The sequence below is a fragment of the Paroedura picta genome, chromosome 16 (assembly GCF_049243985.1).
Source record: "Paroedura picta isolate Pp20150507F chromosome 16, Ppicta_v3.0, whole genome shotgun sequence".
Classification (NCBI taxonomy): Eukaryota; Metazoa; Chordata; class Lepidosauria; order Squamata; family Gekkonidae; genus Paroedura; species Paroedura picta.
Genome location: NC_135384.1, coordinates 12,054,799 through 12,068,425, shown reverse-complemented (window position 1 = coordinate 12,068,425; position 13,627 = coordinate 12,054,799). Strand labels below are relative to the sequence as shown.

The 13,627-nt window shown below is 43.2% G+C and overlaps 1 protein-coding gene across 1 annotated transcript in view; it reads left to right on the top strand.

Moving 5' to 3' along the window:
* The window catches only part of LOC143825676 (uncharacterized), a 48,191-nt gene extending 39,579 nt beyond the window's left edge, over positions 1-8,612 (top strand). The window contains exons 9-13 of the mRNA XM_077313896.1: positions 2,465-2,724; positions 4,456-4,491; positions 5,743-5,778; positions 6,792-6,853; positions 8,391-8,612. Coding sequence (XP_077170011.1) covers positions 2,465-2,468 — 4 coding nt within the window. The 3' untranslated portion in view covers positions 2,469-2,724; positions 4,456-4,491; positions 5,743-5,778; positions 6,792-6,853; positions 8,391-8,612. The remainder of the gene's footprint in view (positions 1-2,464; positions 2,725-4,455; positions 4,492-5,742; positions 5,779-6,791; positions 6,854-8,390) is intronic.
* Positions 8,613-13,627: the final 5,015 nt, after the last annotated feature.

The window sequence follows — 13,627 nt, the reverse complement described above, 5'->3', positions numbered from 1 at the left end:
CAGGTATCTTTCTTGATATATCATGCATCTGTTCCTAGAATTTTCCTAATTTCAGAATTTAAGGTATATTATCCTCGGTTACTGGAGCATGGAATATAGGGCTTGATCAGCCAGTTCATTACACTGAGAAGAAATGTTCCAAAGAGGGATACAAATCAGGGACATTGCAGGAGGACATTAGTACACCATGTCTAACAAGAAACTATTAAATAATGTGGGAGAACATAGCATTATTCATAGAATCATAGAGTTGGAAGGGGCCATACAGGCCATCTAGTCCAACCCCCTGCTCTATGCAGGATCAGCCCAAATTCAATTCAGTAGAATTGTGCTTCTGGAAGAATCACAACTGTTTTTAATTCGAAAGCTGACTTGTTTTTTGACTGTCACTACCACCTCTCCTTCAGAACTGCAGCCTGTGGAGGGGCCACTGTGGTCTCCTGAGCAACCAGTGCATGTAAAGTGCTATCAAGTCCCAAGTCCCTTCTGCTGACCCCAGCAAGGGGCTTTCAAGGCAACCATGAAGCAGAGGCAGTTTGCCATGGCCTTCCTCAGCATTGTGGGAAACTCTGCTTGTTGTTTTCTTTCAAAACAGTTTATTGCAGGGGTAGTCAAACTGCGTCCCTCCAGATGTCCAAGGACTACAATTTCTATGAGCCCCTGCCAGCATTTGCTGGCAGGACCTCATGGGAATTGTAGTCCACAGACGTCTGGAGGGCCGCAGTTTGACTACCCCTGGTTTATTGGCATTGATTTTACACTGTTGACTGCCCACCTTTTCAGTTTGGTTATATTATTTCTGTGTGCTCCTCTTGTTTTGGGGTCCATTTTGCACGGTGCAAAAGCAGAAGTGAATCACCAATGTTTTTAAAAAGTCTCCCGGTCTTGGCTGGCTTGCCATTTCCCGGAGAAAAGGAAGCTTATAGGAGAGAGGTGGAGCCCCAGTCCCACTGATTACGTAAGGTTTCCAGAGCATTAGCCATGAATTGGAAAGAGGCGGAAGGAAGGAAGAGTATAAAGATCCCAGCACACAGAATGTGCCGCACAGAAAGAGAGAGAGAGAGAAGGAGAACACATACCCAGGGGGACTCATCCAGCCCTCCAGTTTCCTGCTTCCGGATTGCAAAAGGCTCTTGGTAAATGCAGGGTATTGGGAGACCTGAATTGTGAAAGGTATCTTTCTGGTGGAAAGATCTCTGCTGGACATCTCCCCACAGGGTTCCTATAGCTGCACCTATGTAGCATTGCCACGTCCATGCTGGCCTCTGGCCATTCAAGGGAGGGTTGGGTTGCCCATCCAGGGAAGAAGAGCTGGTTTTATACCCTGCTTTTCATTTCCCAAAGGAGTCAGTCTCAAAGTGGCTTACAGTCAGCTGCCCTTCCTCTCCCCGCAACAGTCACCCTGTGTGGTGGGTGTGGCTGAGAGAGACCTCTAAGAGAAACTGCTCTGTGAGAACAGCTCTAAAATGACTGTGACTGGCCCAAGGTCACCTAACTGGCTGCATGTGGAGGAACGGGGAATCTAAACCGATTCTCCAGATTAGAGTCCACCACTGTTAAGGACCATGGGCAGGACAGGGACCACAGTGGACAGGGACCTGAAGCAGTCTCTCTGCAGCACTCCCGAGATTGGGGGTTCTGCAGAAAGCCCATAAACAGTCCCCCCCCAGCTCTGTGGGGTGCATGGTGTCAAGGGGAAGCTTTTCCTCTCTTGCATCGTCCCCCGCTCATCCCCCTTCTCCCTCCTTCTCTCCCTTCCTTTCATGCTCTTTTTCGTCCCCCTTCTTTCTTTCTTTCTTTCTTTCTTTCTTTCTTTCTTTCTTTCTTTCTTTCTTTCTTTCTTTCTTTCTTTCTTTCTTTCTTTCTTTCTTTCTTTCTTTCTTTCTTTCTTTCTTTCCCCCTTCTTCCCTTTTCCTTCCTTTATCCATTTGTTTGTTCTTTAGTTCCTTTTTTCCTCCTCCTTGTCTCTTTTCCTTCCTTCCTTCCTTCCTTCCTTCCTTCCTTCCTCCTTCCTTCCTTCCTTCCTTGCTTCCTCCTTCCTTCCTTCCTTTCTTCCTCCCTCAGCTTCAATGTTACAAAAATCTTGACCACTGCAGACTGGAGATTAGCTGTTTAGCCTGGAGCCCGGTATTCCTAGGAAGACTCAGCTTTCCTTCCCCTCTGTTCCCTGAAGCTCACTGGCTGCCTCATCATCAGCCATTTTCTCTTTCAGCCTAATCTACAGCACAGAATTGTTCAGGATAAGCAGATATAGTAGACTTTCTGCAGCAATAGGAAAGAGGCACAGCCCAGTATCACCCTTTGTGGGTCATGGTTATGCTCAGTAAAAATGAACATTGGATCAAAAGAGGCCTCTCCCAGAATAAATCAGCAAACCTCCTTGGACCCCCGTTGCCTTCTTGGTAATCTATTTGCCTTCTTGGTATTCTGTGTCTTATTCTTGGTTTCTCCCTTCCTGGTTTAGATGATGGCTGCTTGTGGACGATCGGTTTCTCTCTTCATCGTGACTTGCTGCCTGGTTTGGCTTCACCATTCTGTGGCGCTAACAATGATGCACAGTTACCCTTCGATTGGTCCAATATCGCGTAGACTGGATGATTATTTGAGCACTCTCAAGGCCTATCACGGTGACCCCTGGAATTTCCCTAAATGGCAAGCAATGTTGCGGGAAATAGTAAAATTTTTTGAAGAACTCGAACGTTTTATCAACGGCAAGATGGACAGGTGAGCCAAATGTGAACACACAGATTAAGCTGCCTTATACTGAATGAGGCCGTTTGTCCATCCAAGTCAGCAGTGCGTAGTCTGACCGGAGCCATGACCCCTCCCTTGTGCTTCCTGTGCTCTATATTGCTCTTTCTCTCAACAGAAGCACCCGTCGTCAAAGCAAACATTGAAGCGGGCTGGGTTTTTTGTTGATTTTTAAAGGTATTTTTCTTAGGAATTTCCAAACAAAAGTTAAAAGTTCAGGAAAAGAGGAAGAAAAGATAAATGTTTTTTAAAAGAGATTACAATGTCCATATAACGTCCAAGTAGCTTGACGACAAGGCCATGTGCATTTACCAATGAGACCAAGGGCCAGCTTGGTGTTGTGAGACCAAGTGTGGTGGAGCATCAGCTTTTTATGTGGTGAAGCCAAGTTTGATTCCCCATTCCCCCACATGTAGCCAGGTGGGTGACCTTGAGCTTTTCACAGTCCTGTTAATGCTCTTCTGACAGAGGAGTTCTGTCAGAGGTCTCTCAGCCCCACATACCTTATAGGGTATATGTTGTGGCGAGAGGAAGAGAAGATGATTGTATGACGCTACAAGCCAGCCTTGCCTAAGGGCAGTGGCCAATAAACTGAAAATAAATAAATACTTTGAGACTCCTTCAGATACTGAAAAGTGGGACATAAAACCCAATTCTTATACAATAATAGGATTACTAAGTGTACTATATCTTAACACCACCCGCGGCGGCACGGGCGGCGCAGACTAAATATTGCGATAAGGCCTTGGGGGGAGGAGTTAGGGTGGGCTCTGTCCGTGATGAGGAAGGGTGCAGGTTGGCCCCTTCCTCAAGACTGACAATGGGAGGGCCCAATCGCGCCTGCCGATTGGGTTCTCCGATTGCCGCCCCGCCATCAAGGGAGCTATTGTGAGCCGCGAGCAGTGCGGCTCGCAGTGGCTCCCTTGCCGGTGGCCTGATGTGTCGAGAGAGCACCTCCGAAGCGGCAGGCCGCCGCCACGCCTCCAACACGGCCCCGCTAGCGCCCGCTGTATTCAAGGTACAGTGGGCTTGATTACTAGTTTCATATGTTGTAAACTTATCTGAGGCCAGCTTGCAGTGAGGAGTGGTCTAGGGAATGAACAAATAAATAAGTAAACATAAAAATTATTCTAAAATTTCTTCAGAATTAATACCTAACAATTTTACTATTCTCTATAACAGTGGTCCCCAACCTTTTAATCACCGGGGACCGGTCAATGCTTGACAATTTTACTGAGGCCCGTGGGGGGGTAGTCTTTTGCCGAGGGATGTCGCCACTGCCTGAGATCCTACTCCAGTTGCTTTTCCGCCGGCGTCCCTGACTTCCTGCCATGTTCTGGGTGGCACTGCCAGCAGCAGCTGCACAGTGTCACACCAAGGGGGAGCCCCAGCCATGGCGGCCGCTGGAGAGCACCAAAACTGAGCTGGTGGCAAAGTGGCAGGGCAGCCCCCAAGGCAGCAGCCGGAGAGAAGGATGAGGAGGAGCCGGGCCTATCCATAATTATTTAGAAATAGTATACAATTTGTATTCAAAAGCATTATGGCTAGGTAGTCAACCTTTTTAAAGTTGAAAAAAAGATGTTTTCCAAGAAATCTCCATACTTTTTCTTCCACACATGTTCTGTATCTATGTTTATTGACTTAAATTCTTCTACTGAACCAAATTCTTTTACTTTAGTTATTAATACTTCTCTTATGTTTTAGGGGTCCTCCACCGCCAAACCCAATTCTATCAAACAGGTATGAATTCATAGACCTATTTTTTAAACTTAATACCTACATTCTCCTCATCGTATCTTATCCTCCTATTCAAAGTTTAAAGAGCTCCAATAAACAAGAGAGGTGACAGTGGGCAACCCTGCCTTGTTCCTTTTTGAATTTCGAAAGGTTTGGTTAATGGTACCTGCTGCCTGTGACTTACCAACTTTAAGACATATTCTCCAAAATTAATTTCTTCTAAACCTCTAGTTCAGATTTCTTCTAAACTCTAGTTCAGCATCTTAGAAAGCCAATGCTAATTCTCCTGCTTACTTCTCAAAACCACCATCAGCAATTAACTTTACTCCTTTTCATGCAGAAAGACATAGACCAATTATGCACGGCTGTAGCTGTGCTGGGCCACATGCTGTTATGTGCACAGAGTCATTTATTCATGGGGAAGAAAATACACATATATACAACTCAGGGGCAGACAGGTTCCACTGTGATGCATTGTGGCAGCGGCAACAGGGGGCAGGACAGTGTCCCTACATGAAGGCGGGGATACATGGAAATGCTGTTCCAACATTGTGGGGGTCAACAAATGCTCTGTTTGGCTCTCCATCGGCACAAATTCAAACAGGGCATTTTGTGTCTCTGCAGGGCCCCTCCAGAGTGGGGAGGAGCCAGGCTTAAACGGCCTGGCTGTTCCCTATAAACACAGGCCCAGGCTGGCATGAATGCTGACGGCACCCACTTGAAGAAAGGGAATGCTAAAAAATGGAGCATCGGCGGCCAAAACACGGGCCATGGCCGTGAAGGGGGTGGACTGATGTTGATGTCGTACATCTCCTGATGTGCGAGTGCTCCCCCAGCTCATCCCTCCCATGTATAATTGGTCAAAAGATGCTTCCATTTAGCAATGAATATTATTGTTTTACCTCTAGCAAAATTAACCATAATCAACAACTTATTTTTTTCCTTTCATACCAAAAAAAACCCAAAAAAAAACCAAAAACCAAAAACCATAAAGGGGCTTCCATTTAGCAATGAATACTATGATTGTTTTCTCTTTAATCCAAGTAGTCATCTCTTCAAACTAGTCATGCTACTGTTACCATATATTAAAACAAAGTTCTATTTTCTAGCTTTTCTTTTTTATACTTTATAATATTCTCCTTACTCCACAGATCCACAATCATCTCCATTTTTCGATTTCATGTCTTCACTTTATTGATTTAATTTCTTCTCTTAAACCAAATTATATGTATTAATACTTCACTTTTCTTTTAGCCGTTCGGCAAGGAGAAGACCAATGCCACTGATAAGGTATGGATTTATAAGTCTCTTCTTAAAACTGCCAGTCCTCTGAACTTATTATATGCTCCTATTCAAAGTTTAAAGATCTATAATAAACAAGAGAGGTGACAGTGAGCAATGCTATCTTTTCCCTTTCTGAATCTCTCAGGGTTTCATTGATGATATGTGCTGTCTGGGAAGGAAAAATTGACTTCAGAGGGCAACAGGGTTGCTGCAGAATTGATACCCAAAAGACTTTTCTTTTTTAATAAGATTCTACTTATTCCTCAGAACCACAATCATCTCTTTATTTTTCCATTTCAAGTCTTAAATTATTGATTTAATTTCTTCTCTTAAACCAAATTATATGTATTAATACTTCACTTTTCCTTTAGCCGTTCGGCAATGCCACTGAGAAGGTATGGATTTATAAGTTTCATCTTAAATTTTAAAACCTCCAGTCATCTCAACTTATTATATGCTCCTATTCAAAGTTTAAAGATAAACAAGAGAGGTGACAGTGAGCGATGCTATCTTTTCCCTTTCTGAATCTCTCAGGGTTTCATTAATGATATGTGCTGTCTGGGAAGGAAAAAATTAACTTCAGTAGGCAAGAAGGTTACTGCAGAATTGGTACCTAAAAAAAAGAAAAGTGTTGGCATTTGCTGGCAGGGGCTCATGGAATATGTAGTCCATGGACATCTGGTGGGCCACAGTTTGACTACCCCTGCCTTAAAGGGATGTAGCTAGAGTGCAGACAAAACAAGAGGAAGGTTTAAGTCTTTTGCAACTTGCTAATTGACTGTTATGGGATTCTTTTCCTTTAAGTTTTGGCCTTCTGGTCCATGTCAACCAGCAGGCTGTTGTGGAGGAGGGTGGAATGAAAATCAGTTATCCAGATATGAATCTACTGATCTTAACCATGACATCATGCTGGTTCTCATTGTAATGTAATTTAATGACTCAGTGGACTAAACTCAGAGCCCTGGTTGCCTAATACAAGTTTTATTGGAGGACTAAATGTACTAATCATTTTCACTCAGATGGAATGGATTTTAGCAGGCAAACACTACGTGAAGCTCCGTATGCTGTCTGAATACAAAAAGTAAGTCTAATCATAGGAGCAGATTGCTTAGATTGTGCTAACAACTATGTTTTGGAATCTATTGCTTGCCTCCTAGAATGACAAATATTTAGCGTTCTTCTCAAGTTTGGTCCTGCATGTTTTTGAAATATGCAGCTCAGTATTGTTGTCAGCCATTCAGACCATTCTGACTCTTGGTGATCCCATGGCACAGCTGCCATGACATTTTCTGTCCAGTGTCCATTTTGATCGTGTCTATCCACCATATTCTTTGTCAGCTTGGTTTCATTTTTCCACTGTCCAGTGCTAGCATAACTGGTTTCTCCCTTGAGTTGGATCGTATAATATGGCCAAAGTACGTGAGCCAGAGTTTTGTGATTTTGCCTGCCAGTAATAGATCAGACTTCATGCACTGTAGTATTTCCTTGTTTGTGACTTTGCTATCTATGGAACCCACAGAAGTCTTTTCCAACACCAGAGTTCAAATCAATCACCTTTCACCCTCCAACTTTCACAGCCATAAGTGGCTATTGGGGATATGGCAGATATAACTATTCTACATTTGGTAGTCACTCATGTGCCCTTGCTTTTCCATGTTTGGTTCATTTCTGAGTGACCCAGAGCAAACTGAAGTTTTATTTCCACACTGCAATTGCCACTGTCATTGATTTGTGATTGAAGAAAAACAAATTCTTGAATGTTTTTGATTTCTTCACCATCAATTGTTATTGTGATATATCTGTTTGTGCAGTGGTCATTATTTTTGTCTTTTTAATGTTTATGGAAATGTCAGATTTCTTACTTCATTGACCTTTAATCAGCTGTTCAAGGCCTTCCTTAGCTTCTGATAGGAGGGTAGTGTCATCAAGCATACCGAAGATTATTTATATTACTTCCTACAATCTTAATTCCATTGTTTGATTCTTTGAGTTCAATTTCTCCCATAATGATCTCAGCATACAAGTCAAACAGGAAGGGGGAAAGAATACAATCCTGGCAAATTCCTGTCTCCATTTTGAACCAGTCAGTGTCACCAAACGTGTATGTATAATGGCTTCTTGGTCTGTGTAGAATGACTGCATCAGTCTGATCAAATGTACTGGCACCCCCAAATATTGCAGGGCTTCCCACAATTGATTGTGATTCACACAATCAAAAGCTTTCTTGCAACTGTAGAAGAGAGGGAGGGACGGGGAGAGGGGGGGGGGAGGGAGAGTGGGAGTGGAAAGGGAGCTTCCAGTGCTTTTAACGTCTATTTGGGGATAACAATGATCTGGTATCAGATTTAACAATCTGATATTTAACAATCAGATATAAACAATCAAAAGCTTTCTTGCAACTGTAGAAGAGAGGGAGGGACGGGGAGAGGGAGGGGGGAGGGAGAGGGGGAGGGGGGAGGGAGCTTCCATTGCATTTAACGTCTATTTGGGGATAACAAAGATCTGGTATCAGATTTGTCTGTGTCAATGCCATTTGATAGGTGTGGTTCAAAGGAGAACTGGATGTGTGGGAGAATCCTTGTTTGAAGAATGTATTGTGTTTCTATTGCTTCTTTCAGGGATGCCTCTGCAGCGGACTGGAGAAAGCGGTATACATGTGGCATCCTTACTCGTAATCTCCTGATGATTCTGCTCTCCTTTCCTCTTCCATCGAAATCATGATGTTTGCTTCCAGAGAGACAATCCTTTCCTCTTCATCTGTCTGTAAAATCAAGTCATCAAAAGAAATCAAAATTGAGATTGAAATAAATCCTCGTTTCCCTTTTTTTCTTTATTAAAGTAGACTTCAACTGTACATAAACTAACATTAGTTGACATGCAGTGTCATTTAGTATTTGACAGTATAGCTATACTACGGTGCATTGCAGTACTATATTCTGGATTTCTGGCACACAATTGAACTTCCTCAAATTTCAGAGGATTTTGAGGCACATTCTAAAGGGAACACTGACCTCCTTGTTACATGTGACGCTAGTTGGATTGGGGATCCTCTCGTCTGATTTTCAATCACACCCAGGATGGTGACTCACCATAAAAGAGGCTGTGAGGCCCGATTCATCCCCAGAGTATAGAATGGCAGGAGGGAGGGTCTTCAGCCTTCCCACACATTCTGTTTTTGAAAACAAAGATGGCTGTGTTGGATCCTGTTTGTCTTGCTAACTGGCAGGTGATCCAGGACACATGAATCCATCGGTGGGATGAAGAGGGCTCTCTAAGGCCATTTTTGCTTCCATGCCAAAGGGATGCCAATACGATCTGAGGATGTGCCCTCAAAAATATAAATAACATTCTTTAGGGACTACACATTCTTGATAGCCAGTGAGTTGGAATGGGCCTGCTCTAGCCTGCAGGCCCTAATCCACTTTGCCTACTCAAAGGTTTTTCCTCAAAACCTGTAGAGCAGGGGTAGTCAACCTGTGGTCCTCCAGATGTTCATGGACTACAATTCCCATGAGCCCCCTGGCAGCAAACGCCGGTAGGTGGCTCAAGGGAATTGTACGATATGATAGCATTTACTCTATGTAGCCAAAGGCCATTACAAAACACAATTAAAACAACATGGCACAAATATAAATAAATAAAACAATATTTTTCCAATATTGTGTACCTAAAAATGTAAACATGGACAACTAAGTTACAATAAAAGGGTCAAAATGGTGTATCAAGGTGGAGGCTCCTGTAAATATGCATTAGCTCGAATCTTCCTGGCAGCCAGAGCAAAAAGTGCCACCCTATATGAGATAAAGGGGTCGACATCTGATAACAGATAGGTGAGGAATGACCTTGGCTGCAGAGAGCTTTAGAGCTGGGTCAACTAGAAACCCTCCCCTGGTACAATAAAATCTCAGAATGGCTCCAATGATTTTTAGACCAGAGGCCTTTATAGTTGCAAGGTGGGCATTCCAGTTTAGGGTCTCTCTGTAAGTGATTCCAAGATATTTAAATGTACTACACTGTTCTATAGGAATATTGTTTATACTCCAGATAATTTTTTTAGGTCTTTTCCTGAAAACCATAACTTTTGTTTTTGTGTAGTTGATGGAAAGGGACCCTTATTGTAAGATAAGTACCCAAGTTGTTAAGTTGCTTTTTCAGACCAACTCTTGTAAGGGAAACCAGGACCATGTCATCTGCATAAAGCAGGATAAAGACCTTTTGATGACCAACAGAAGGGGCCTGATATCTGGGCCCGATAGTTTTTGAACTATATCGTTGATATAAATATGGAAAAGCAGAGGGGCTAGTACACACCCCTGCTTTACCCCTTTCCTTACTGCAATTTCATTAGTTAGAGAGCCTGAAGCACCTACCCTAATTTTTGTGTGGGTGCCTGAGTGCAGTTCATGCATCAGAAACTAGAAGAAGAAGAAGAAGAAGAAGAGTTGGTTCTTATATGCCGCTTTTCCCTACCCGAAGGAGGCTCAAAGCAGTTTACAGTCGCCTTCCCATTCCTCAGGTTTCTTGCTTTTGAGGAGACTCTTATATTGGGATCTTAATCTGATGAGCTCTAACATTCTGTTATCCTCTCTACTGCGACGGCTCAGCCTCATACATTTGACTAGCTTTTTCCTGAAGGTTTTGCATTCTTGGTCAAACCAGCCATTATTGGGGCAGGATAACAGCTTTAGAGGTTTATTGTTGATAAGCAGAGGTTTGATCAAGCTAATAATTTTGTCATAGTGTCCTATGGCGTCATGGCCAGGCTGTAAAAGGGCTGAATGCAGGGATTTAAGGTCATCACTAGTCAGAGCTTGAGCTATGTTGTTTTGTACCTGCTCTGACCATTTCAGCCTCCTATAGCCAGGAAATGTACCTTCAGTGAGTTCAGGAATTGGAGGTAAAACAATGTTGCTATCATATTTAAGTAAGAAGGAGTGTTACCTACTTCAGAAAAGACCACCTCTGTTAGTAAAGCAGGTGAAACTGCTATATAATCTATGGTGCTAGCATGACAGGAGGATAAAAATGTGAAGGAACCACCAGACTTGTCAAACTTAGAGTCATGTAAGACATAAAGATTAAACAAGGATAGCAACTCCAATAATTTTAGACCAGGCTTATTAATTATAGGGTCTTGTGAGGTTCTAAAAGACATGTGTGCTCCGTGATTTGAGAGTTGACATCTGCCCTAGAGTCAGAGTGACCAGGGCCAATTCTGGCATTAAAATCACCACACATAATTATTTGGGCATTAGGAAACTGAGAAGAAAGGGTTTCCAGTGTGTGGGAAAGTTGGTCCCAAAGTCTCCCTTTATCCTGTGACAGTGAGAGCTTTGGAGGGACATATACATTGATGCACAGGAGGTTGCCGAAATGTGGTCCCTTAATCAGTAATGCTTGGATGTAATTTGGGCAGCTGCTTTCCAGGGTCTGAACCTCTGATATTAAGTCAACCGCTACAAGGATGGCCAGACCGCCACTGCCCCGGCCCTTACAGTGGACTTTGATTGCCGGTGTGGCAAACAGCTGAAAACCCTGTAGAGCTACAGAGGTTGCATCTTGGACCCAGGTTTCCTGTACAAAAAGAATATCATAACCACTTAAAAATTTTGAGAATTCAGGATCATAGAATTTGTTCTGCCATCCCCCCAAGTTCCAAGATAGTACCTTTAACAGTCAGTCCGTGTTTGAAATTTTATCTAATTCTCCCCTTGAATCTGAGAAGACACATCCATTTTTGGAGGGGAGTCCATGAGTAGAGGAGGACTGTTTCTGTGAAGATGGGCTGTTTTTCACAGGTTCACACTCCATTGGCTGGAAGATTGAAATTTCATCTCTGGAGCTCTGTATCTTATCTGGGAGTGACTTGGGAGAAGGGAAAACAGCTGGAGTGCTTGGTGATATGGATGTTTGGTTGCAGTTTGTTGGTGGGGATAGGTTTTGAACTGCTGAGACTTTGTGAATTTTCAAAAGTTCCAACCTGAGACATTCTAGTCTGTTTGTAATGGCTAGACGTTCTGATGTCGGGAGGGTTGAAAAGGAGTTGATAAGGCCCTCTTCAAAGGAGTTTTCAAGGTGAAGATCTCCAGAACCTGAGAGTACGCAGTCTGGTTGGCCAGGCCATCTAGAAGGGTCCTGTTGTAATGTGTTATTTGATGCTTCCTCAGGAAGCTTTTCTGCTGGTATAGTGGTTTTATGGTGAGGAGGATTTGAAAACAAAGCAGTTGTTACAGTATTAGTGAAGACTCGAATGGGGAAAACTCCTTTAGGACCCAGGATAGATTTCTGTCTTAGGAGTAGAGAAGGCATCCTTGGACTATTGAAGGTGAGCATAATTCTCTGTGCCTGATTTGCATAATTCTCACAGGTCCTTGTGGTTGAACCAGAAGGAGAATAAGGTGGCTGAGGGAGAGGCCCATTAGAGGTTAATTTGGACTCCCTCAGGGTGGCTAGCCTTGAAACTGCCTGGGTAAGTTTTTTGAGTAAATGGCCATTCCTTTTCAACCTGCAGAAAATACTCTCCACTGTTCTTGCAGTCAGCTCCAAGAGTTCTCCTGCAAGGTTTTCTGTGCCTCCTTTACTGTCAGCTTCTAGGGGTGAATTGTTTGAATTTAAGTTTAGGTTTTCTTCAGTTTCTGCCAGAGGAGTAAAACGATTCTTGGTGGGGATGCTAAATGTTGAGGCATTGCTGGTCACAAAGTAATCCCCTATTCTCGTCTGTTTTTGAGCTGGCAACTTTAAATCCTCTTCACACCTGCGTTTTACTCCCATTCCCATATGATGAGTGGCAGCAGATATACCTGAACAATTAGTTAAAGGAACAGGTAAGCAGACAAGCAGAAAATTGCTCCAAGCTGAAAACAATTTTTTGTAATGTTGTAGTTCTGTAAAACAGTGGTTAATGAAAAAAAAAAACAATTCTCCCCTTTTGTACTAAAGCTGCCTATTGGAGAGCTTGAAGTTAGGCTGTGATTTATGGCCCTCTGCTAAGGATGCACTCCTTGATAAGAGCTGCTCTTCCGTGGTTGGTATAATTAACAAAATAAGATTGAGGAATGCCTTCAGTTCAGAGTAGCACAAGATAGCCCACAGTCACAGACCTTCAGGAAACTTTAATTAGCCGAATAAAATAACAGAATAAAATATAACTTGCGGAGCTGGATAGCTGGTGTTTCTATCTGGATGCCATCTTGTTTCCAACACGCGCTTGTTATTCAAACCCAGAATTGTAGTAGGAGGATGGGCGGAGCTATGACACTTAGATAGCTCGAATACTTCGAGCTCCTGTTCCACTTAGGGTCAATCGCTGTTGTGATTGACAGAATCGGGTTTTGGGTACACAAACCCACCCACCATCTACTCAGGAATTCCTTGTGAATCTCTGGGGCCTCTCTGTTCCGCAAGGAAATTAATATTCCCTGGAACGCAAGCTCAGTGTGCACAGGGTCCAGTAAGTGCCGTTCGCCATTTTAAAACTTTCATCTTTCCTTACAACTCTGCAATCTACACAGCTCTTACTTTAATCTTCAAAGCTAATTGGATTCCTCCTTGCAAGACTTTTGACTCATCACAACTCCGGAGTGAAAACAACTGGCAGACATCAGATCGAGCCTACAAACAGTGAGTGGGGTTTTCCCTCGGCACCTTCTCCCCTGGAACAAACTCTCGGCGTAGAAAGCTGATTTCTTTAACTTAAGCAAGCTAGAGTGACAGGAAGATAAGTGAGAGAAGGTAAAGAAAGGAGTTAAGGTAGCCAGAACATCCCCTCGCCACTGTTTATAAATCGGAGATTGAAAAATAGATACAAGAATCTCGCAAGAGCTGCTTGCCAGAACGAGAACTGGCTTGGAAAAGC